This window comes from Labeo rohita, chromosome 10 (genome assembly GCF_022985175.1).
Source record: "Labeo rohita strain BAU-BD-2019 chromosome 10, IGBB_LRoh.1.0, whole genome shotgun sequence".
Taxonomy (NCBI): domain Eukaryota; kingdom Metazoa; phylum Chordata; class Actinopteri; order Cypriniformes; family Cyprinidae; genus Labeo; species Labeo rohita.
Window position 1 is genome coordinate 19,620,664 of NC_066878.1, and position 25,426 is coordinate 19,646,089.

The 25,426-nt window shown below is 42.5% G+C and overlaps 1 protein-coding gene across 1 annotated transcript in view; it reads right to left on the reverse strand.

Moving 5' to 3' along the window:
* Positions 1-25,004, reverse strand: part of LOC127172440 (uncharacterized) — a 47,766-nt gene extending 22,762 nt beyond the window's left edge. Inside the window, exons 1-3 of the mRNA XM_051121704.1 lie at positions 24,680-25,004; positions 24,479-24,562; positions 23,966-24,019 (exon numbers count right to left, since the gene is read on the reverse strand). Of these exons, the coding sequence (XP_050977661.1) occupies positions 23,966-24,019; positions 24,479-24,562; positions 24,680-24,992 (451 nt within the window). The 5' untranslated portion in view covers positions 24,993-25,004. The remainder of the gene's footprint in view (positions 1-23,965; positions 24,020-24,478; positions 24,563-24,679) is intronic.
* Between the last annotated feature and the right edge of the window lie 422 nt (positions 25,005-25,426).

Below are 25,426 nucleotides of genomic sequence, written 5' to 3' on the forward strand. Positions count from 1 at the left end.
GGGTCTCTAGAACAGTTAGTTCGGTCGGTTCCTGCCGGTGTGTTGTTACAGGACACCGAGCTAGCAGTTCACACAAATCCGGTCTCGAGAGACTGGTTCCCCTAGTAGAATATTTGGCAGCGTGAAAGCTACTGCCAAATGTATCTGCATGGGTCCTGCGTACTGTAGAGCGAGGTTATCGCATCCAATTCGGCGCTCCGCCACCACCTGTCAACGGGGTCTTTCCCACCGTGGTGAGCCCCGAGCAGGGTCTGGTAATGGAACAAGAAGTAGAAACTCTGTTAAGGAAGGAGGCCATCGAGGTGGTCCCTCCTCACGACAGGGAGTCCGGGTTCTACAGCCGGTACTTCATTGTTCCGAAGAAGAATGGGGGTCTGCGTCCCATTTTAGATCTGAGGCTACTGAATTAATCAGTAATGAGATTGAAGTTCAAAATGTTGACTATCAATCAAGTAGTGTCACAGATCAGGTCTGAGGACTGGTTTGTGACGATAGATCTGAAAGACGCATACTTCCATATCTCCATCCTTCCTCAACACAGGAAGTTCCTGAGGTTTGCTTTCAGGGGCGAAGCATGCCAATATCGGGTTCTTCCGTTCGGCCTAGCACTCTCCCCCCGCACTTTCACGAAGTGTGTGGATGCTGCTCTGGCTCCGCTTCGACTCCGGGGCATCCGCATACTCAATTACATCGACGATTGATTGATTCTGGCTCAATTGGAGCACATGGCGGTTCAACATCGAAATGTTGTTCTCGCTCATATGAAAGAGTTGGGGTTGAGACTGAACGCCAACAAAAAATGTGTGCTGTCTCCATTACAGAGAACCACTTATCTAGGAGTGGTGTGGGATTCGACCACGATGCAGGCACGGTTGTCACCTGCTCGGATCGAGTCGATCCTCACTGCAGTCGAGAGAGTGAAAGAAGGCCGGTCACTCACTGTGAAGCAGTTCCAGTGACTGCTAGGTCTGATGGCAGCTGCGTCCAACGTGATACCTTTTGGCCTGCTGTACATGAGACCCCTACAGTGGTGGCTCAGGACCAAGGGGTTCTCCCCAAGGGGAAACCCGTTCCGCATGATCAAGGTCACGCTGCGATGCCTACGTGCCTTAGACATGTGGAAGAAGCCTTGGTTCCTGTCTCAGGGCCCGGTGTTAGGAGCTCCTTGTCGCCATGTAACGCTAGCGACGGATGCGTCTCTCACCGGTTTGGGTGCGGTCATGAGTGGCCACTCCGCCCGTGGTCTGTGGAGTGGTCGCCATCTCACTTGGCACATCAACTGCCTGGAGATGCTGGCCGTGTTTCGAGCATTGAAACACCTTCTCCCAGACCTAATAGGCCGCCATGTGTTGGTGCGCACCGACAACACAGCGGTGGTGTATTACATCAACCATCAGGGAGGTCTGCGTTTGCGCCCCTTGTACAAGCTGGCGCACCAGATCCTTGTGTGGTCCCAGGACAAACTCCTCTCGCTGAGAGCAGTGCATGTGCCTGGGCATCTCAATATGGGAGCAGACATCCTGTCGAGGCAGGGGCCGAGGCCCGGGGAATGGATGCTTCACCCCGAGGTGGTGAAGCAGATTTGGAGAGTTTTTGGCCAGGCTCAGGTGGACCTCTTCGCGACTCAAGAGAATGTGCAATATCCCCACTGGTTCTCTCTGACTCATCCAGCTCCACTGGGGCTGGATGCCATGGTACAGACGTGGCCGAGGCTTCGTCTGTATGCCTTTCCCCCGATCGCTCTGCTCCCGGGAGTTCTGGAGAGGGTGCGCCGGGACGGGGTCCGTTTTTTATTAGTAGCCCCATACTGGCCGGCCCGAGCATGGTTCTCGGACCTGATTTCCCTCCTCAACGGCTCTCCATGGGAGATTCCCGTCAGGAGGGATCTCCTCTCGCAAGCGGGAGGGACCATCCTTCACCCTCGCCCGGAGTTGTGGAAGTTATGGTAGCTTCTGGTCTCTCAACCGAGGTTGTTGAGACCATTCTTCAATCCAGAGCTCCCTCCACGAGGAAACTATACACTCTGAAGTAGAAACTTTTCACTTCATGGTGCGGACACCGCCAGCAGGACCCAGTTAACTGCCCAGTTGGTACAGTGCTGGAGTTTCTGCAGGATCGGTTCTCCGCAGGGCTAGCCCACTCCACCTTGAGGGTTTACGTGGCGGCTATTGCGGCCTACCACGCCCCACTTGGTGGCCTTTCAGTGGGCAAAGACCCCCTTATAGTACGTTGGGACCTACTTGGGACCTCGCCGTGATGCTTGAGGCTCTTTGTAGGCCTCCTTTTGAGGCTACTGAAGAGTCCTCTGATCATCATCTCTCGGTTAAGACTGTCCTTCTTTTGGCTTTAACGTCTCTCAAGAGAGTAGGAGATCTTCAGGCCCTCTCTGTGAGCCCCCTTCCCACTTAGAGTTTGCCCCTGGCATGGCTAAAGCTTTCCTTTACCCCAGTATGTCCCTAAGGTCCCCTCTTCAGCACCACGGCCTGTCGTACTCCAGGCCTTCTGTCCTCCTCCCTTCCGGGAGCCGGACCAGCAGAAGCTTAATTGTATGTGTCCAGTTCGAGTGCTGGACACATATGTCCACAGAGCTACCCTGTGGAGGAAGTCTGATCAATTGTTTGTCTGTTATGGCCCCCCAAATAGGGGTCTTCCTGCTTCCAAACATTCTCTTAGTCGCTGGATAGTGGATGCTATTTCTCTAGCTTATGAGTTCTCTGGCCTTCCCTCTCCCTTGGGGGTTAAGGCCCATTCTACCCGAGGCATCTCTGCCTCAAAAGCTTTTATGTCGGGTGTCTCTATGCAAGACATCTGTGATGCTGTGGGGTGGTCCACACCCTTGACCTTCGTCAGGTTCTATGACCTAGACCTGCGAGTCGCTCCTGGCTTCTGTCCTTCGTCCTAGCACACACTAGGCAGGGACTTGGAATTATGGGGGTGTGGGCATATTGTTCCCCAAAGCGTTGTGACGCAGCTCGAGTTCCTGAAGGGGAACGTCTGAGGTTACGACTGTAACCCCCCGGTTCCCCGAAGGAAACGAGACGCTGCGTCTCGTGCCATACTTCCTGCATCCCTGCGAGCGTTCGCTTCTTCCTTAAGCTGAATGCCGGTTCCAGCGCACGTGCTTTATAGCTTCCTGGTCTGTGACGTCACCCGCCTATGACGTCTCGCTTCTCTATTGGACTGATTACACATGTGATTCAGAGGGTTCTGAAGGCGTTCCTCAAAGCGTTGTGACGCAGCGTCTCGTTCCCTTCGGGGAACTGGGGTTACAGTCGTAACCTGAGACGTTCTGTATCAACAGGAAACGTCAGAGCAGATGCGGCAGCGAAGGCTGCGGTGGCTAAACAGTCAAAAGAAACAGAGTGTACCCTGTTATCTGAAAATAACATTGATGTTTCTTCTTACTTACAGAGCATGCAGACTTTTTCTTTAGGAGCAGAGAAAAACCAGGGGGAAAATCTGGGTGTACACTGACCAATGGTGTCTGGATGAGCTGTGATGGCAAGCCTTGTTTACCTCGACACTTCTTTCCTCATTATGCTAAGACGATGCATGGGTTGGACCATGCATCGAAAGGGGGAATGGTTGTACAAATTAAAAGAACTGTGGTTTACAAAGGGGTTCACAACGTTTTCAGAAAGTTTTTTTGTAAAAGATGTGTTATTTGTAACACTCATAATGTGGCAAAAGGGACAAAAATGTCCCAAGCAGCAGCAGTAGGAAAGGCTCTGTTGACTGACATTCAGCTCAGGTGGAGCAATAAAATGCTAAAATGCTATAAGTAAAAACGAATTGACCTAATGTTGTGAGGAAACTGGATTGATATGGGTTAAGGCGCTCCCAGTTGTTCTCATGGACATGAGAATGAGAAAGAGATCCAGGGTAAACGTGAGCCCATTTAAAATTCTCTTTGATAGACCACCATTTATGGGAATGGAAGGGGGCAAACAACAGCTGCCATCAACAGAATTAAGTGAGCATGACATGTTGAGTTACTGCAAGGAAATGTTTTCTGTTGTCTAATGTCTGTGTGCAGGTGAAAGCCACCTAGGGGAAAGTGGCTGAGACCCACTTGCACAACATCAAACCTGGTGACTTCACGGTGGTATAAGACCTGAGGAGAAAGATCTGGAAAGTAAAAAGGTGGCTGGGGCCATTAGAGGTGCTTCTGATCACCCACACGGCTGTGATGGTAGCTGAAAGAACCACATGGATTCATGCCAGCCACTGTAGAAAGGTCCCATCTACACCCCAGGAGGAGGAGCAGATGGAGTAAAGAGATTTGAGTCACATGACAACAAATGCCTGAGTCTGGTTTAAACACGAAGTGCTTTTACTCACATGAGAATGGCTGTAAAAGAGCCTGAACAAGCAATTAATGGTTTAAATGGTTAGCAAATTTGTGGGGAGAATGGGGATACAGGCTGTGTGATAATGTGTTGCCAGTTTTGGCAGGAGGATTGTTACTAGGCCTAACATGTATTTTTCAGCTTGTATCCAGCTCAGTACAGAGACTGGTGAAAACTAGTATATCCCATTAACTGGTTAAATTTGATGTACATCTTAATAACATGTTTTTGAACATGGGTGAAGATGAGCTAACGATAGTAGAAGTTACAGGGAAATGCACTAAATGACATAATGAGACAATAATTGGTATTGAAAGTATGGGGCATTTAGTTTTATATATATATATATACAGTACATATATTATTTTGCTTGCAAGAGAACCAGGGCCTGTACCCACAAAAACAACATTAGCATGTTTTCTCTTATTTCACAAATTTAAGAGGATGATCAATTATATGAAAATCAGAAATGAGGAATATAAATGTGATGTGATGACTTAAATTTGCTTTGAGATTTGAAATTGTAAGCAACACACTTATGTTTGGTGTCTGTGTAGCGACTGAGGGTCTGACCCATGTCAGGAATGCAACAACAGTGCTTATTCATTTAGGCCGGCTCACAGATAGCGAATGTGGTGATTTAGGATGATTCTAACCATTATTGTAATCAAACATTTTAATTTAATAGAGTGAGTAGTAATGAATTTAGTGAGTAGTTATCAATGAATGATAAAAAGGGGGTAATTGTGAAAGAGAAATTCATTTTACTCATCTATGTGCTTATGGAATATTTTGTAAGGTTCTGCTTTATTTAAACCTGCTATAAGAATGACATGAGAGAAGGGTATCAGGGCCCTCAATATAAAGATTTGAATCTTGGGAGTATGACGTAGCAGAATGTATTTATCTGACTCTTACTACGTGTGGAAAGTTACCAGTTAGGAGATGTAACCTTGAAGGCTAGGGAAGAGATATAAATTGGAGTGAGCCCTCCCTTCTTGGTCGCACTCTGCAGTAACCTGTGTTTCTGTATGACTGTCTGACCTTCTTTGCAAAGAATAAATTTATAAAAGACATTTGACTGAGTTTGTCTCTTACTTTGGTGAGAGTCGGTTTGATTTTGCCACAACAAGGACGAAGAGTTTTGTGAAGCTCCTCGCTTTTTATTTCTGTGACTGGAGCAGCAGCTCAGATCAGACTACTGCACCGATACATGAGGGTAAATCCAATGACAGTTTAATAATGAGCAACTGTTCCTCTTGAAGTCATATTTTTCTAAATGAGTATCCATTCATGGATACTCATTTGATCAGCAGGTTCAAAGCCCTCCAGCTTCAGTCAGTCCAGTATCAGCTCAGAACAGCAGAGTGGACTTGATAACAGAGTTTAAGTTTACTGCCCCAAAACATTACACACAGTACTGTCAATGTTTAAAACATCTACAGTTGTTCATCTTTCAACAGATGACATTCTGAGCCAGTATGAAATCATCAAAATGCTTGGTGAGCAATCCTTGAGGCACTGTCCCTTATTTAGTGCACTTGCCATGTTGTAAACGCAATAAATGTTTTGTTTTGTCATTCAGGTGGCAGTGAAAATTGCCAGCAACCCAAGGAACATGAAATACATCTATGTTGTAAATAGGCTATGCTCACTGCGCAATACAGACAACAGACAATATTTTTGTCCAAGACTGGACTTGGGAAAGCAGCACCATCTAACAATGATCTTTTTTCTAGCCTTGTCATCCCACACCCCTTCCGCTAGGGGTCGGCCTTGTTCTCCTTATTAATCAGGAGTCCAGAGTTCCAGAGATCATTCAGCTGCTGAACTGGCAGGACCTCCCTTACGAAAATGAAGTTTATTCAAGTGTGCCATACTTCTTTTAAACTAAAAATAGGAAAGTATACTTTCAGTCTACTTTTTATTTACTTCTTAGAAATGTGCTTTATGTACTTCTCAGAAATATACTTAAAATGACGTTTAAGTATACTTGACTTAGAAAAAGTCTAAATATGTTTGAGCAATATTGTTCTCCATGTTTTCATTGCTATATGGTAGGGGGCGCTATTACACATTTTCTGTACAGAATTTCCAAAACACAAACGATGCTTCCGCACATTTTTAACACGATCAGTCGTAAAACAGCATTAAAACTGTAACGTTATGGAATAACATGTGACCCATGACAAGGTAATAATGACTGCCAAGCTTTGTTGATTGACTCCATCTACGTTTTGATTATCACACTGAGTCAAATGCATAGTTTTGTTTTCAGCTTTTTGTTCCAAATGTTGTTTATTATTTTTTTATTATTATTTGTGCAACATACTCACATTCAAGTGTTCATAAAAAAGAATGCATGAAGCTAGAATAAAATGTTTTTGTGTACAAGCAAATACCCTGTTCTTTCTTTTGATGCTTTGTGTGTTCAGATATTCATATAACAAAACTTATACAAATTAATACCTAGCAGGGATATAGTAGTGTACTTAAAGTATGATGTAGAGTTCACTTAAAGAAAACTTACGAGTATACTTGCAGTATAAAACTGTTAAACTAGTAGTTTGCTGAGACTACTTCAAAGTGTACTAAAAATGCTACAAGTATTTCATTAGTAAACAATCAGTATATATACTGATTAGTTCACTTTCACTACAGCTGCAGTACAAACTAAAACATAGATATAAACTAATTGTGTACTCAGTGTTTACTACTGTTATACTTAAAGTATACTTAAATGTATACTTTCATAATGTATAACAAAATGGGCCAATTTAGACCCAAGGAGTATTGAAATAGTACACTTACAAGTATACTACTAGTACGCTGACATTTGTATACTTACTACATTAAGTATACTTAATAATATACTTGAACTTTACTTAAACATGAAGTATACTTCTTTTTGGTAAGGGCAGCCTGACCGTTACATCATGGTCTTGGAACTTCCCTCACCCTGCAAAGATCTGTGGAATTACACAATGCTTCAGGGAGTCAACAAGGAGTATTTAATTGGGACATTAAGATGGAGAACCTCCTGATCAACTTAGAAACGCTTGAGGTCAAACTGATTGACTTCGGGTGTGGGGATCTCCTGCAGGACTCTGGCTATGAACAATTTTGCGGTATGTATCAAGCATCACACCTGAAGTAACACTTGAGCCAAATGGCTATAAAAGATGGATGGATTTCTGAATGTACTGTGTAGAATAGCCAAGTCTGATAGCTTAATGCAAAGAGAGCAGTTTAAAATAATAATCTGACTCTCTCATCTTGTTCTCTCTTCCATTCCCTTGCTAAATGAAAACCCGAGCCAGCAGATTGATTTGGGGGAAATCCTTTTAACATGAATGGTTTAAGGTACTGAGCTTCACAGAGTTTTCAGTCACAACCACTCCATCTATCAATTTAGCATCACATGATCTCTCAATGCCTTAGCATTTTGTGAAGCTGAGGCAGTAATATTTGTGTCTGGTAGTATTACTTTTATATTTGGTGACCTCATATGTAAATGCAATGTAAATAGTATTTGAAAATTGATGTTAAATGTTGATGAGTATTTTTATTGTTGTTGTTGCTACTGTCATTATAAAATTATAATTATAAAGAATAAAAATAAATACACAAACTTTTTGGCTGACTTTTTGTTACCTATTTTCCACCAAAATGGTGTTTGGTTCTCAACATCTAGTCAGTCCGTCTCAAACAGCAACACTGCAACAGGGAGATAGTCTCAAATTAGTTAAAATATTGTAGCTTAAACCAGTTACAATAGCTATTTGCCACCAAATGAAATGTCATCAGAGAATACATGGAACACTTTATTTTAAAATATTGTTTTTTCACATTATTTTCATTTTCTACTTTTACTGGCAAATTTTTTATTATTTGTGTATGTGTGCATGCATGTTTTTGTGACATATCAGAACACAAATTTGTATAATGACATGGGTATGACAGGAGAAGGTGAATTATGAGGACATTCTGAGTGGCATAATTCAAAAGGCTTATAAATCATACAGAAAGAGTTTTTTTCAAAAAGTGAAAATGCACACAATTTCCTGTGAAGGCTAGGTTTAAGTGCACCCTTACCAAAAACAAGCATACATCAAGTTTATTTTATTTAACATACTTACATAAAGTTCAAGTATATTTTAAAGTATACTTTATATAGTAAGTATACAAATATCAGTGTACTACTAGTATACTTTTTTAAGTATATCACCTTTATTTATTTTTAGATATTTATATACCGCCTTTAACAATACAGAATTGTGACAAGGCGGCTGTACAGTATTAAACAGGAAATAGTACATCAACAATGCAAAGGGCAACAGTAAACACTCAATTTTCAGTTAATCAAATACAACAAAATAAAATACAATATTGTGTGAAGATAAAATGAAGATAAAGTGTCCCCAACTAAGTAAGCCAGAGGCGACAGCGGCAAGGAACCAAAACTCCATCGGTGACAAATGGAGAAAAAAACCTTGGGAGAAACCAAGCTCAGTCGGGGGGCCAGTTCTCCTCTGGCCAGACACAGAGGACTCACCAGGTCCCGTGGTCCTGTGCCGACAGCCGTCTAGGTGACGAGGTCTTCATTGGGGATCCGTCTCTGGGGCTCATCTAGTCGATGTGGTCTCTGCTGACATTCAGTGCTGTAGAGGTCATCTCTAGGTGCTGATCCACCGTCTGGGCTGGGTACGGACTGGATCCGGAGGACTGCAATGACCATCTGATCTGGATACAGACTGGATCTGGTGGTTAAGGTGACCTCGGAATAAGAAAGAAACAGACTAATATTAGCGTAGATGCCATTCTTCTGACGATGCACTGAGTACATCGGGTGTTATGGGAAGTGTTCCCGGTTCCGGTTGACCTAATTAGTGCAGCCTAACAATCCTTTAACGGATTTGAATTATAGAAATGTGTTAATGTGTTATGTGTAAGCAAGGTTAAAGAGATGGGTCTTTAATCTAGATTTAAACTGACAGAGTGTGTCTGCATCCCGAACAGTGTTGGGTAATTTGTTCCAAAGTTTGGGTGCTAAATAAGAAAATGATCTGTCGCCCATGGTTGATTTTGATATTCTAGGTATTATCAAATTGCCAGAGTTTTGAGAACGCAGTGGACGTGAGGGACTATAATGCGATAAGAGCTCGCTCAGGTACTGAGGAGCTAAACCATTCAGGGCTTTATAAGTAATTAGCAAGATTTTAAAATCTATACGATGTTTAATAGGGAGCCAGTGCAGTGTTGACAGAGCCGGGCTAATATGATCATACTTTTTGGTTCTAGTAAGAACTCTAGCTGCTGCATTTTGGACCAGCTGGAGTTTGTTTATTTAGCGAGCAGAACAACCACCCAATAAAGCATTACAATAATCTAATCTTGAGGTCATAAACGCATGAATGAATGTTTCAGCATTTGACATTGAGAGCATAGATCGTAATTTAGATATGTTTTTGAGATGGAAAAATGCAGTTTTGCAAATACTAGAGATGTGGTTTTCAAAGGAAAGATTGCCATCAAATAGCACACCTAGGTTCCTAACTGATGACGAAGAACTGACAGAGCAGCCATCAAGTATTAGACAGTGTTTTAGGTTATTACACGCTGAGGTTTTAGGTCCAAAAATTAACACCTCTGTTTTTTCAGAATATAGCAGTAAGAAATTACTTGTCATCCAATTTTTTAACTCAAATACACAATCAGTTAGTTTATCAAATTGGTATGTTTCGCCGGGATGCGAAAAAATATAGAGCTGAGTATCATCAGCATAACAGTGAAAGCTAACACCATATTTCCTGATGATATCACCCAAGGGTAACATATAAAGCGTAAAAAGTAATGGCCCTAGCACTGAGCCTTGTGGTACTCCATACTGCACTTGTGATCGATATGATACCTCTTCATTTGCTGCCACTAATTGATAACAGTCAGATAAGTACGATTTGAACCATGCCAATGCACTACCACTAATGCCAACATAATTTTCAAGTCTGTTCAAGAGAATGTTGTGGTCAACCGTATCGAACGCAGCACTAAGATCCAGTAGCACTAACAGAGAGAATCAACCACGATCGGATGATAGGAGCAGATCATTTGTAACTCTAATAAGAGCAGTCTCAGTACTATGGTACGGTCTAAAACCTGACTGGAAATCCTCACAGATATCATTTTTCTGTAGGAAGGAAGATAATTGTGAGGATACAAGCTTTTCTAATATCTTTGACAGAAATGGGAGATTCGAGATAGGTCTGTAATTAATTAATTTGTTGGGGTCAAGTTGTGGTTTTTAATGAGAGGCTTAATAGCAGCCAGTTTGAAGGTTTTGGGGACATTGGGGACCTAATGACAGTGATGAATTAATAATATTTAGCAGAGGATCCATGAGATCTGGAAGCAAGTCTTTTAGTAGCCTAGATGGAATAGGGTCTAGCATACAAGTTGTTGGTTTAGATGATTTAACAAGTTTATACAATTCATCCTGACCTATAGTAGAGAATGAGTGGAATTGTTCCCCAGGAGATCTATAGGACACTATCTGATGCGATACTGTAATTGACGGCTGCATGGTGACAATTTTGTCTCTAATAGTATCGATCTTGGAAGTAGTTCATAAAGTCATTACTGCTATGCTGATGGGCATAGTCAGTACCTGTTGGTTCTTTATTTTTTGTTAACTTAGCCACTGTATTGAATAAATACCTAGGGTTATGTTTGTTATCTTCTAAAAGAGTTGAAAAGTAATCAGATCTTGCAGATTTTAATGCTTTTCTATACGATAGGGTACATTAACGCCAAGCAGTACGAAAAACCTCTAATTTTGTTTTCCTCCAGCTGTGCTCCATTTTCCGGGCTGCTCTCTTTAGGGTGCGAGTGTGCTCATTATACCACGGGGTCGGACTGTTTTCCTTAATCTTTCTTAGGCGCAGAGGAAAGACCGTATCTAGAGTCCTGGAAAAGAGAGAGTCAATAGTTTCTGTTACATCATCAAGTTTTTCTGAGCTATTGGACATGCTGAGGAATTCAGATAAGTCAGGAAGATTATTCAGAAAGCAATCTTTTGTAGTAGAAGTGATGGTTCTACCACACTTGTAATAAGGAGTTGAATTTACAGTTTTATTTATCTGGAGTATAACGAGACTAGATAATGATCAGAGATATCATCACTTTGCTGCAGAATCTCAACGGCATTGACATCAATTCCATGTGACAGTATTAAGTCTAGAGTATGATTTCGAAAATGAGTGGGACCTGACACGTGTTGTCTAACTCCAATAGAATTTAAAATGTCTGTAAAAGCTGCTCCCAGTGCATCGATTTCATTATCGACATGGATGTTAAAGTCATCTACTATTAAGACCTTATCTGTAGCTAACACCAGCTCACATATAAAGTCAGCAAATTCTTTAAGAAAATCTGTATGGTGCCCTGGTGGCCTGTATACAGTAGCAAGTACAAACATGGGGGATTTATCATTAACACTTGTTTCTCTGGATAATGTTACATGAAGCACCATTACTTCAAACGAGTTATACTTGAAGCCCGCTCACTGAGAAACACTGAAAATATTGCTATAAACTGTAGAAACACCTCCCTCTTTACCTTTTAGACTTGGGTCATGTTTATAACAGTAATCATGAGGGGTAGACTTGTTTAAGATAATGTAATCATCTGGTTTTAGCCAGGTTTCTGTCAAACATAGCACATCTAGGTTATGATCAATGATCATATCATTTACAAAAAGCGCTTTTGTAGAGAGCGCTTTTGCTTACGGCTATACCACCCTGAGCGTGCCTGATCTCGTCTGTGCTGTAGAGAGGGACATGATATTCAAAAGGGCCAAGTTTTATCATTTGTTTCTCTGTATTATGTACATTTTTTATTTGTTGAACGTTGATTAGATTGTTACTCTTAAATTGGTTTGGATGTCTTTTTTATTGTCTAGCTCGGGGAACAGACACAGTCTCTATATGTGCTGAGAATTAACTGATTTTGGTGACATGAGACGGCTAGCAGACGGTCGGATTAGCCAGTCTGTCTGCTTCCTGACCTGGGCCCCAGTTAGTCAAGTGCAAACTAGAGAGAAGAGCGGCACCACCCTCTCTTTTCAACAGGTCAGGTCTGCCCCAAAAACTTGTCCAATTGTCTATGAAACCTATGTTATTCTGCGGGCACCACTTAGACATCCAGCCATTTAGTGACGACAGTCTGCTATGTATCTCGTCACCACGATACGCAGGGAGGGGACCAGAGCAAATTACAGTGTCTGACATCGTACTTGCAAGTTCACACACCTCTTTAACATTATTTTTAGTGATCTCCGACTGGCGAAGTCGAACATCATTTGTGCCGACGTGAATAACGATCTTACTGAATTTACGTTTAGCATTAGCCAGCACTTTTAAATTTGCCAAGATGTCAGGCGCTCTGGCTCCCGGTAAGATAGTGGGTGTCCAAAACGTGCTCCAAATGTGGGCTGTCGGTCACTCGCTGCTGTCTGGGGAAACAGAGATATACGTTAGTCAAGTGAACCATGCGGCTGGAGACCAGAGTCTGTCTTATGTTCTGCGGTGGCAGTCTTTATGGCTGTGGGCTGATTGACGGCAGCTGTGACTGATCAGCCTGCGGTGAGGACATGCAGGTGAATTGTGTTTGTTACCAGGGCGATGCTGATGAGTCCGGAGGCGTTCGTCACAATATACTTTTGCACATTTTGAAGTATACTCTCGGTAAACCACTAGTTTAATAGTTTTATACTGCAGGTATTCTCGTAAGTTTTCTTTACGTGAACTTTACATCATACTTTAAGTATACACGTCCCTAGTTAGGTATTCATTTGTATATATTTTGTTATATGAATATCTGAACATACAGAACATCAGAAGAAAGTACAGGGTATCTGCTTGTAAACAAAAACATTTTATTCTAGCTTCATGCATTATTTTTTTATAAACACTTGGGAATGTGGGTAAGTTGCATAAATAAACAACATTTTGAACTAAACGCTAAAAAAAGACTTATTACAGTCATTATTACCTTTTCATGGGTCGACATTTTATTCCATAACGTTACACAGTTTTACATATCCACGGTTTTGATGTTGTTTAATGTCTGACGATTGTGTTAGATTACATGTGGAAGCATTTAGTTTTGGAAATACTGTACAGAAGATGTGCAATATCACCCCTAGCGTATAACAATAAAAACACGGATTCTCAGAGCACAAGTATAGTTCAAATATCCTTAGACTTTTCAAAGTGTAAATCAAGTAAACTTCAATGTCATTTTAAGTATATTTCTGAGAAGTATATAAACCACATATCTGAGAAGTACACAAAAGTATACTGAAAGTATTTCTAGTTTAAAAGAAGTATACTAATAGCGCACTTGAATAAACAAATTTTTTTGTGAGGGTAGGGCGATAGAAAATATGGTTTGTACAGTATAAAAACAATAGGAGTCTGTGGAAAGTCCCCACAATTCACAAAAACAAACCTGTGTGTGTGCATGTCATGATAATGCTAATTTTAGAACATTCAAATAGGCAGGCTTACCAAGTAAACAAAGTAAACAGCGAGTGAAATTTGCATGTGCATTAAGAGACTATTAATTTACCAATTTAACCTTTTGTAAAGATCCACATTTTGATAATGACAATGTCAATATATAATGTTACATTTTTGAGCTATCCACCTATTTCTGAACGCGGAAGTCTCGCACGACTGGAGCAGTGCATTACAATTCCAGTCTCTGGTGTTTCATATTTTCCGAGAAGATAATATAATGTTAAACCTGTGCACATTTTCATATTTAGTTATATTAAAAAAAGTTTCAATTTCGTCTATTTTTATTATTTAATTTTTTTTTACCTTGTTTTAACATGGATATCTATGTAGACCGGAACACGAAAGCACCCAAACAGAAATTAGAATCCTTCATGGCGCCGCTCATCTTTCACTCAGAAAAAAGGTGGATTTTTTGTAATACAGCTATCATGATTATTCAACTTTTTTTGCATAGTAGGGTATGAAATTGTGTTAAAACACAAGTAAGCCTTTGATAAATGTATAACAACTCTAACGCTGTTACAGTTATATTTAGCCCATATATGTGCTAAAGTTATGACCTAATTAAAATATGGCTAGGTCAAAACAGCTCTTACAAAAGCTATAGAAAAGAAATTGTTTTATTATGTTTGAAAGTCTATGACTACAAAAAGATTCCAAAGGCACTTTAAGTCATAGAGATACAGTTGGCAGCCTTATTCATAGATTTTCCGCCATTGAATCAGCTCTCATCACTTGTTCATGTTTACAAATATAACAAAATGCATATTTATACTTGGCCTTGGTTAACTTTTTCTGGTCCAAAAGTGGTCCTTGTCTTGGCCTACCAGCTATGTCCCATGCCTTAAATGTTTCCTTCGCTTTTTTATTTTTTTATTTTGTATGATATGCTGATATATATCTTTTCCACCCTGGCTTATGTTTTCCCATAATATGTTTTAACATCTTCATCTGTAAGTTCAGACCAATCTAATTTTACCAAAGCAGCCCTCTTACTAATTCATTTCGGGCGGACTTTCAAACTCCACAAGCATTAAAAATGGTACATAATCAGATATAGATTCCCCAAAAGAGTTAAATTTCCCCAAATCCCCAAATTTTCATTAAATTATCAACTACTGTGCATCTGGCCCTATCCCCAACGCTGTCACCAACTCGCAGGCCATGGTGGTTATAGGATATAATCCGCATATTCAGATCAAGAGCACTCAGCGGCGGCAACCCGCTCTGTCACAGATGCACCTGATGTAGAGATTTATTAAAGTAACAGTAAAGAAAGATAACAGTAATTTTCTTATATCTTTAAAGTGCATTATCCAAACTCTTCAAAACTTGTAATATATGAAGAACAAGTCATTCTGAGGAAACATGCTTAGTTTCATGAATTTATAATGTTCTAAAGGCTAACAGAAAATTTAAAACTATCAGATATTTCAGCTGGTTTTCCACTAAATGGATCATAGGATAAGAAATATGTTTTGAATGATAAGATGGTTTAGTCTTTTCATTTACATTTGTGATTTTGTGATTTTCACAAATGCTTATAGATCACAATCATTTAAAAAAAATGTTTATAGATAATTAAAGTTTTTGGTAACACTTTACAATAATGTTTCATTTGTTCATTTGTTATGAACAATATATTTTGACAATTTTTTAAATATTTCTTAATGTTAGTTAATAAAAATATTCATCTTAGTCCATGGTACTGTAACAGGGTCACAGACGGAGGCGGAGACGTTGGATCCATGTGTGATTGTTTATTAGCGTAGTAAAACAGGCGAGGTTCAAACAACAGCAAACGGGAACAACCAGGGTAATCCAAAGCGTAAACGATAGTCCAGGCAAACTAGTCAATAGGCAGGCAGCAAAACAAGGGCAGGGTGAATAAACAGTCCGGTCGGCAACAAGAAACACGAAACAAGGAAAATGCTCAGGATTGATAGATAAACTAGTCAAAACTTTGCGGGGAATCGCCCGCAAAACCGGGGTATAAATGGCCGACTACAGGAAGTGACCCGGGAGACCCGGAACTGGAAGTGGGGGTCCCAGGTACGGGGCTGATGGGTAATGTCATACTAAAAGTCCGGTGATGGTTCCCGCTGACGGCGGTTAGAGGGAGCCACAGAGACTGCCGTGGTAACAGAGTCCCCGCCCCTGCGAGCGACTCCTGGCACGAGGAGGTGTCCGTCGCCGGGGTCTACCCCTTCCTCGGGGTGCTGGTCGATCTGGGTGATTTGTGTGGAATTCCGTGATGAGAGAGGGGTCCAGGATATCTCCGGAGGCGACCCATGATCTTTCCTCTGGGCCAAAGCCCTCCCAGTCGACCAGGTACTGCAACTGACCTCTCCGGCGACGGGAGTCCAGGATGGTATTAACCCGATAGACCTCCTCGCCGTCCACGATAACGGGGGGCGGTCCCTGGGAGGCGGCCTCTTCTAGGTTCTCCACTCCTTCCGGGTCGCCAGCGGGCTTGAACAAAGAAACATGGAAAGTGGGTGAGATACGATATTCAGCAGGGAGATCAAGGCGGAAAGATACTGGTGTGATTTGTTTGATTATTTTGAAAGGACACACGTACCTGGGATTTAGTTTCCTGCAGGGCATGCGGAGACGCAGATCTCGGGTCGACAGCCAGACCCATTGTCCGGGCTCGTATGGGGGGTTGGGACGGCGCCTAAGGTTAGCCTGGGCCGGGTGCGCCGTACTGCCCCCTGGAGGTGAATGTGAGCTTGGTTCCAGGTCTCCTCACTGTTCTGGAGCCAGGAGTTTATTGCCGGAAGCTCTGAGGGTTCCCCGGACCAAGGGAACATGGGCGGCTGGAAGCCCAGTACACACTGGAACGGTGTGAGGTTAGTGGAAGGCTTGTGTAGGGAATTCTGGGCGTATTCTGCCCAGAACAGGTACCGGCTCCAGTCCTCCTGGCGATTCTGGCAGTAAGTTCGTAAAAAGTGAGTCAGTTCTTGATTCAACCTCTCGACCTGGCCATTCGCTTGAGGGTGGTAGCCCGACGTGAGGCTCACGTTGGCTCCTAGAAGGCGGAAGAAGGAGGCCCAGAGGTGTGAAGTGAACTGCGGTCCCCGGTCTGAAACAATATCCTCCGGCAGTCCGTAGAGTCTGAAAACCCAGTTGCAAAGAACCTCAGCCGTTTCCAAGGCTGAAGGGAGCTTGGGTAGGGGAATGAAACGACAGGCCTTGGAGAACCGGTCAACCACTGATAGGATGGTGGTGTGTCCGTTGGAGGGTGGTAGGTCTGTAACAAAGTCTACGGCGACGTGGGACCAGGGACGCTGAGGCACGGGCAAGGGTTGAAGGAGGCCGGCGGGCAGGTGACGAGGGACCTTGGCGGTGTTACAAGCAGCACAGGCCCTAATGAAGTTGATGGTATCCAAGCGTATGGTGGGCCACCAGAAGCGGTTATTAAGCAAGTGGAGGGTGGCCTCAATGCCAGGGTGACCGGAGCTCGGAACAGAGTGAACCTCCGACAGGACTCGCGATCTCAGGCTGAGTGGCACATAAGTGAGGTTGACAGGGCATTCCGCCGGTGGGGGGGTCCTGGGTTTGAGCCTCCGCGATCTCAGTCATAATGTCCCAAGCCACCGGCGCGGGAATGATGGAGGTAGGTAACACTGGTTCTGGGGTTTTGGCAGGTTGACCGGGTTCATGAATGCGGGAGAGTGCGTCGGCCTTAGTATTCTGCGAGCCGGGGCGATATGTCACTTGGAAATTGAAGCGGGTGAAAAAGAGGGCCCACCTGGCCTGGCGATGGTTGAGCGTCTTGGCGGACCGGAGGTATTCAAGGTTCCTATGATCAGTTAGCACAGTGAAGGGGTGTTTAGCGCCCTCGAGCCAGTGTCGCCACTCTTCCAGAGCCAGTTTTATAGCTAGTAGCTCGCAGTTACCCACGTCATAGTTGCACTCTGCCGGAGTCAACTTGTGGGAGAAGTAGGCACAGGGGAATAACTTGGGTGGCTCCCCCTGCCGTTGGGACAACACTGCTCTGACGCCAGTACTGGACACGTCCACTTCGACTACAAAGGGTTTCTCGGGGTCAGGGTGGTGTAAGATGGGTGCTGAACTGAATCTTTGACGGAGATCATCAAAGGCCTGCAGGGCTGCCTGGGACCAGGTGAGACGTGAGGTGCCTTTCTTTACCATAGCCGTGAGGGGGGGCCGCCACGGTGCTAAAGTTCCGTATGAAGCGACGGTAAAAGTTGGCGAACCCAAGGAAGCGTTGGAGCTCCCGAAGCGTAGAAGGCCGGGGCCAGTTTAGAACAGCCTACACCTTCTTCTCATCCATCGCTACCCCCTCGGAACTGATTATATATCCAAGGAAGGAGATCTTATCTTGATGGAATACGCACTTCTCCTCCTTGGTGTAGAGTTAGTGTGAAATGAGTCGTCGTAGTACGGCCCTGACATGCTGGACGTGTTCGGAGTAGGAGTTGGAGTAAATCAGGATATCGTCTATATAAACAATCACCCAACGATTCAGCATGTCTCGGAATACCTCGTTGATGAATGCCTGGAAACACGAAGGACTGTTGGCCAGGCCGAAGGGCATGACCCGATACTCATAGTGCCCCGAGGTGGTGGAAAAGGCCGTCTTCCACTCATCCCCCGCGCGAATCCTGATGAGATTATAAGCAGAGCGCAAATCCAGCTTGGTGAAGAGCTTGGCTGATCGCAGTTGTTCTAGAGCTGATGGGACGAGGGGAAGAGGGTAGCGATACTTGATGGTTACCTCATTAAGGCCGCGATAGTCGATGCAGGGACGAAGACCACCGTCCTTCTTTTTAACAAAGAAGAAGCCCGCTGAGGCCAGCGAGGTGGAAGGTGTGATGAAGCCCTTAGCCAGTTCCTCCTGGATGTATTTGTGCGTGGTCTCCGATTCTACCTGGGATAGAGGAAAAATCAGACCCTTCGGAGGAGTAGCTCCCGGGATGAGATCGATTGCACAATCCCCAGGTCGGTGTGGAGGTAAATGAGTAGCCTTGGCTCGACTGAACGCCTCCAGCAGGTCCTGGTACTCGGAGGGTATGGAGCTGGTGAGGCCGTGTTTGCTGTGTGCTTGTGCTGGCTTGACTTGGATGTGCAGACAGTGGGGATGGCAGTGTGGTGACCAACGGGTGATGGTGCGGTCGGTCCAGGCGATGGTAGGTCCATGTTGGTTTAGCCAGGGGTATCCCAGAATGACAGGAGAGTGAGAATATGCGATCACGAAGAAGCGGATGGTTTCCTGATGTGAGGGTTCGATGAGGAGAGTGAGGTCGTCAGTTGTGAGATTGATTCGACCAGATCCTAGCGGTTGCCCGTCGAGGGCCTCCACTGACACATGTGGGGAACAGGAGAGAGTGGGTAAGTGGTTGCTTTTAACAAAGTCGGCGTCGATGAAATACCGGCGGCGCCGGAATCTATTAAAGCGGTGGTATTAATGACGACATCTCCTAACTTCAGAGTAACTGGTATATTGCAGCAGTTAGAAGTAGAGTGATCAGAACTCACCGAGGAGGGTTGTCATGGAGGGCGAGTGGGACAATTGGCTCTGATGTGTCCTGGCTGGCCACAATACAGGCAGAGGTTACCTCGAAGTCTCCTTTCTCTCTCCTCCAGTGTCAGCTTGGTTGTTCCTAGCTGCATGGGCTCCGCGGGTGCCTCGTGGGGAGCTGTTGGATCTCCGTGCCCGCATTACATTATCCACCCGGATAGACAAGTCGATGTATTGGTCTAGAGAGAGGCCCTCGTCCCGGCAGGCCAACTCTACCTGAAGGTCGGGATTGAGTCCCTTTCGATAATGCAACTTGAGTGGGTCATCGTTCCATCCACTCTGCGCCGCAAGGGTGCGGAAGGTTAAAGCGTAATCCGCCGCGGACCTCCTGCCCTGACGAAGCGCCATGATCTCCTCTCCTGCCTCACCGCTCTCGGAGCTTGGCTGAACGACCCCCTGGAACTGCTGCAGGAAGGCGGCGAAGGACGGGAAGGTGGGACGGTCGAGACGCCAAACAGCAGTGGCCCAGTCCAAAGCTTTCCCGGTGAGGAGCGAGCAGACAAACGCGATCTTTCCCTCCTCGGTAGGGTAGAGGTGCGGCTGCTGATTCACGAAGAGTGAACACTGTAGCAAGAACCCTTTGCACTTGGCGGCTGTGCCATCGAACTTCTCAGGGAAGGCCAGTCGCGGACTGCCGGTGGCAGGCTGGATTGCTGGTGGCGGCGGAGTTGCGGGAGGAGCGGCAGGAGGAGGAGTTAGTTGGAGTCCTTGCAGCGCTCTCACCAACTGTCCCATAAGGTCGGTAAGACGGTCCAGTTGTTGCCCGTGCACCGCTAGCGTCAAGGCTTGAGCGGACAGCTCCGATGCGATCTGTAAGACCGAGGGAGGTGGGGCCTGTGAAGCTGCATCCGACGAGGTCGGGTGAACAGTCGCTGGATCCGATGTAGGCAGAGTTTTCTGTAACAGGGTCACAGACGGAGGCGGAGACGTTGGATCCATGTGCGATTGTTTATTAGCGTAGTAAAACAGGCGAGGTTCAAACAACAGCAAACGGGAACAACCAGGGTAATCCAAAGCGTAAATGATAGTCCAGGCAAACTAGTCAATAGGCAGGCAGCAAAACAAGGGCAGGGTGAATAAACAGTCCGGTCGGCAACAAGAAACACGAAACAAGGAAAACGCTCAGGATTGATAGATAAACTAGTCAAAACTTTGCGGGGAATCGCCGACTACAGGAAGTGACCTGGGAGACCCGGAACCGGAAGTGGGGGGCCCCGGTACGGGGCTGATGGGTAATGTCATACTAAAAGGTTTAGAGGGAGCCACAGAGACCGCCGTGGTAACAGGTACATTAATCTTTACAGATACATCTTTACATTTTAATAAATAATGTATTAATAAATTTTGAACTGAACCCTCTATGGTACAGAGTTCTATGGTTCAATTAATTTCTACTTATTTCCTTGTATGTATATATATATATATATATATAAAAATAAAATCAAGGTCTGAAAGCTTACTAAGAGGCTACAGTAGGTGAGTTTTATTAGGGTTGGACCTGGGTTGTGGCTCTTCAGGACTGGAGAGACACAAATGTTTCAGGAGTTTAGGACACAGAATAGGACACATGCTTATTCAATAACTGTTTTATTTCCTATTTGGGTTTATGCATAAACTTTATTTTTTAAGATTGTTTTTTCCAAGGCATTGTTAGATGTTTTCTGTCATAACTATGCAAACATTTGATTTCAAACCCAGTATCATAGCTATTAAACTATCTCTTGTTATGATTTCAAATCTGTATTTAACCTTGCAATGATCTCAAAGTAAATAAGAGCTGTTAAGTCTGAATTTGGGGCGTTGGTGCCAATAGCCTCGTGGTTAGTGTGCTGACATATAGTGCATCTGTGCTCACGGTGACCTGAGTTCAATTCCCATCTTGAGGCCCTTTGCCGATCCTGCTCCCATCTCTTTCCTGTCATCTCTAACTGTCCTATCACAATAAAAGGCATAAAAAGCCCCAAAAATAAGTTAAAAAAAAGTCTGAATTTGTGGTGGCTGTGCTTTAAATTAAATTATTACACGGCTCTGTGGAATGCTTGATTCTGATTGGTCAGTCATGACATTCCAAGGTATGTTATTCCCTGATAACAACTGGTGAAAACTAATGACTCAGGCTCATTCAGGGCAACTTAAGTCAGTGCTATATGCTTGATAGTTTTTCTTTTCAGAAGCTTTGTGTTTGGTTAGCTAATAAAATATAAAAACTTAATACAATATTATGTAGACAATTTCTTAATTCTGTCATCTATTGTTTCATACAAACGCAGCTGCTGCCAATTTTTTATTTATTTTTTTTTTTTTTTTTGTACACTGTAGTGGATTATAAGATAACTAACAAACTAGTACTACTACTTAATTATTAATGTGGTAAAATGTTGTGTAAGAAAACTGGTATGACTGCACTGTATCCCTAAAATGTCTAGTTTGAACTTGCCGTTTGCTAGCAACTGATTTCTTCATGGAAGCTTTGCATTCAAGTATTTCAACTCAGATCAGTGTTTCGTGTCTAATTATTTTGACACAAAACATCTAATACGTGGGATAATGTACATCCAACCAGCTGTTATCGCAAATTATAATTATAATTATAATCTTAATTCAAGTGATAAAGGATTTTGAAAGTCTGACAGTAATCAGTGTTGAGTGCTACTGTAAGGTTAACTCTGCCTGATTTAAATGTTTCAAAATGACTAACAGTTTAAAATATTAGAAATTTAGAAAAGTAATCAAAAAGTAATTAAAAGTAATAATTTGCATTACTTTAATAAAGTAATTGAAAAGTTACACTACTTATTACATTTTAAATCAAGTAACTTGTAATCTGTAACCTATTACATTTCCAAAGTAACCTTCCCAACACGGGGTGTCTTCAATAATGGTCAGTCATCACTAAATGAATCACTTAATTACCTCATTAACTTTAACACTACTTCAGTATTCATTTGAACACTCTTGAGTATGGACTCAAATAAACTACCAGGAGAGTACATTTAACACTGTTATTTTTTTATTATTATTTTTTTTTTTTTTTTTTTGTTGTCTCTGTCTCTAGAATTTTCTTCTCTCCTGGATTTAATGTTGCCTTTACATTGTAAAGAGGTCCATCTTTGTTTCATGAAGTACCATTTTCAAACTGAGTAGTCAACGAGTTATTATATTATTAAAATATTATTTGAGTTAAGTGTTTATTGTAAACAGGTATTTACTGAATTTATTTGTTGTTGTTGTTTTTTATATTTTTTGCAGTCTGTGCAGTCTGTGCAGAGGTCACCAATATTAATCACAAAAATTTGCAAAAAAATAAATAAAACATTAAAAATGACAATTGTGTTTTCCAGTCAAGATGGTAAACAGATATTTATTTATTTATTTATTTTACCATACATGTTCAAGGGGACACAGTTTATTTAGTTTAAAAAAAATCTTCAATGAAAAACTTCAAAGTAATATTTTTATTCATAAAAATATGTGTAATACCATGGAATAACTATTTTTTACCTGTTCTTTGAGGTTTTGTTGAGATTATTCTGTAGGCTAGAAATCTGAAATAGGACCCCTGTGCATTTATCTCTAATTTTAATCTTCAAAAACAAATTACATTAATTGTACATGGATTTTTCTCAGTTAAAAGTAAATGGAGTAAAACGCTGCAAAAGCTTTGAGTGTGGATTAGTAATCTGACCCCCTGGTATTAAAGAGAAAAAAATGCTGACCCTCATCACTATCAAATTGCTCATGCCTGCTGTAAAGGTGCAGAATGACAGAAATCACATTCTGAAAGCTCCTATCCTCTTAAGGGAAACAGCAGGTAACCACTGAATGTGTTGAGATTATTGGTTTCATCGTATATCCTTCTGCCAGACCAAAGACTCACATAGACGACATCTCCAACCTCCAGGATCAACACAACCCCTTTCGAGGAGTTTAAAGCACCGTGACTCTGATAAGAATATCCCGTAACCACCCGCTGTTCATTCTTCATAATGGAGGCACTTGATGGATATGAGTTAGTAATACTATAGATAGAGAAGCTGAACCAGTACGCTCCTTTCAGTGGGGCTGTAAATATACCTGAATCAAATAACAAGAGATAAAGAGAATTAGCTGTTTCCTGTATGATTGCTTAACTACCAAACACAGTGTAATAGTTTTGAAACATTGCAGATCATTTAATTCTCTTTTTCACATTATACAACTGCAGAGAGTTTTGAACAAAGCAGAATGATTCTCATATGAGTTTCATGGTTCTATTTCATTGATAATTACCTGTTATTGGGTTGTAGGCGTTTCCTACGTTTGTGTAGACGTTCTTGTAGGTTACTGTGATATCAGTGGTAAAAGGACCAACATGTCCACTGCCAGATTGCATCAGTGAAGCTGAAAATGCTATCTCTCTGTCTGTGATTGAAAAATATAAGCAATATTTTGATATACTACTGTATTACGCTGAGAATGTAATTTTACATTATTCAGACACGCTGTATCACCTCTGTTTTCCTTTCTCAGCTCCTCCACTTGACTCTGAGTAAGGTTTGAAATATCTGTGAAGGAATAAAAATTGTGTTCAATGGTGATTATTGTCACACCCCTGTGGACTGTCTATACTGGTTTATCCCTTCTGTGCCCTTATTTGGTCTTTCCTGTTCCGTTCCTTGTTAAGTCATTATTGGTTAATCACCCACACCTGTCCTTGTATTGTTAGCACCCCTTTATAAGTTGTATTCCATTCAGTGTTTGTCATCAGACCTTGGTGTGTTGTTTCCCCTGCCCTACCTGTCTGGATGTACCATTTGTTGAGTTTATTAAAGACTTTTCATTATATTATGTCTTTGTTTGTCTCTTTCCCACACAACTGTGACAATTATAATACTTATTGTAAAAAGAAAAACACAATTTACACAGTAAACAGACAGTTTTACACTAATGATTACACTATGCAGTGCATTACAATTCTTACTTTGAGGATCACTGATAAAAGAATGAATATTTTGGTGAGGTACCATCAGTTTTCTTGTTCAGCTCTTCCAGGATGAAGGTCTGTTGTTCTGCAGCTTTCTCAGTGTCCCTCAGTCGCATCTCTAAGGCTTATTTTAGTAGAGAGATAACACAGTTCACACTCAGTTTTACACTATTATTTACACTATGCAGTGTATTACAATTGTGTATTACTCTGAGGATCACTGATAAAAGAGTGAATGTACCATCAGTTTTCCTGTTCAGCTCTTCCAGGATGAACGTCTGTTGTTCCCTCAGTCGCGTCTCTAAGGCTCTGATGTTTGCTTTCTGCTCTGTAACGGTGGCGGTTAGTTCTCTCAGTGCTGCATGGATGTCAGGGAAGCTCAGATGACAGTATTGTTGGCTGTCAGTTGAAGCTTCATGTGTTGGAGATGGATTCTGTCTGCTGTCCTCAGAGCTCAGCTGTTGACTGATCTCATTCTCAACTTGCCCTCCATCGACCTGCTGCTGTACCACTAAGGTTTCCAACAGCAGCAGGATATATAACAAACCCTTCATTCTTCACTGATGTTCGTGTCCAGCTCTTGCTCTGCAATCCCCACAGCTCCTCATGCTCTATTTATAGTGTGCTGATTTACTGTTTTTTGCCCTTTTTTTTTTTTTTTTTGCTTCAGATAAAAAGTAGTTAAAGTTAAATTTTAATCATAATTAGTTGATCTTTAACTGTATTCACACTGTTTGTGCACTGTGTCCTCCAACCATTATGACCATATAGGTTGTTTGTCCCTTTTTATATATATATATAAACATGCTAGTTTACTAAATTAGTGCTTCTATGAACAGCAGGACACTTTCATATGATTGCATTGTGCCCTATTTTGCATCATAATTTGGGTTCCATATGTAGCTCGGTAGTGCATTGCGTTATAACGGCACAACGATCATGGGTTCGATCCCAGTGAGCATACATACTAATAAACTGTATATCTTAA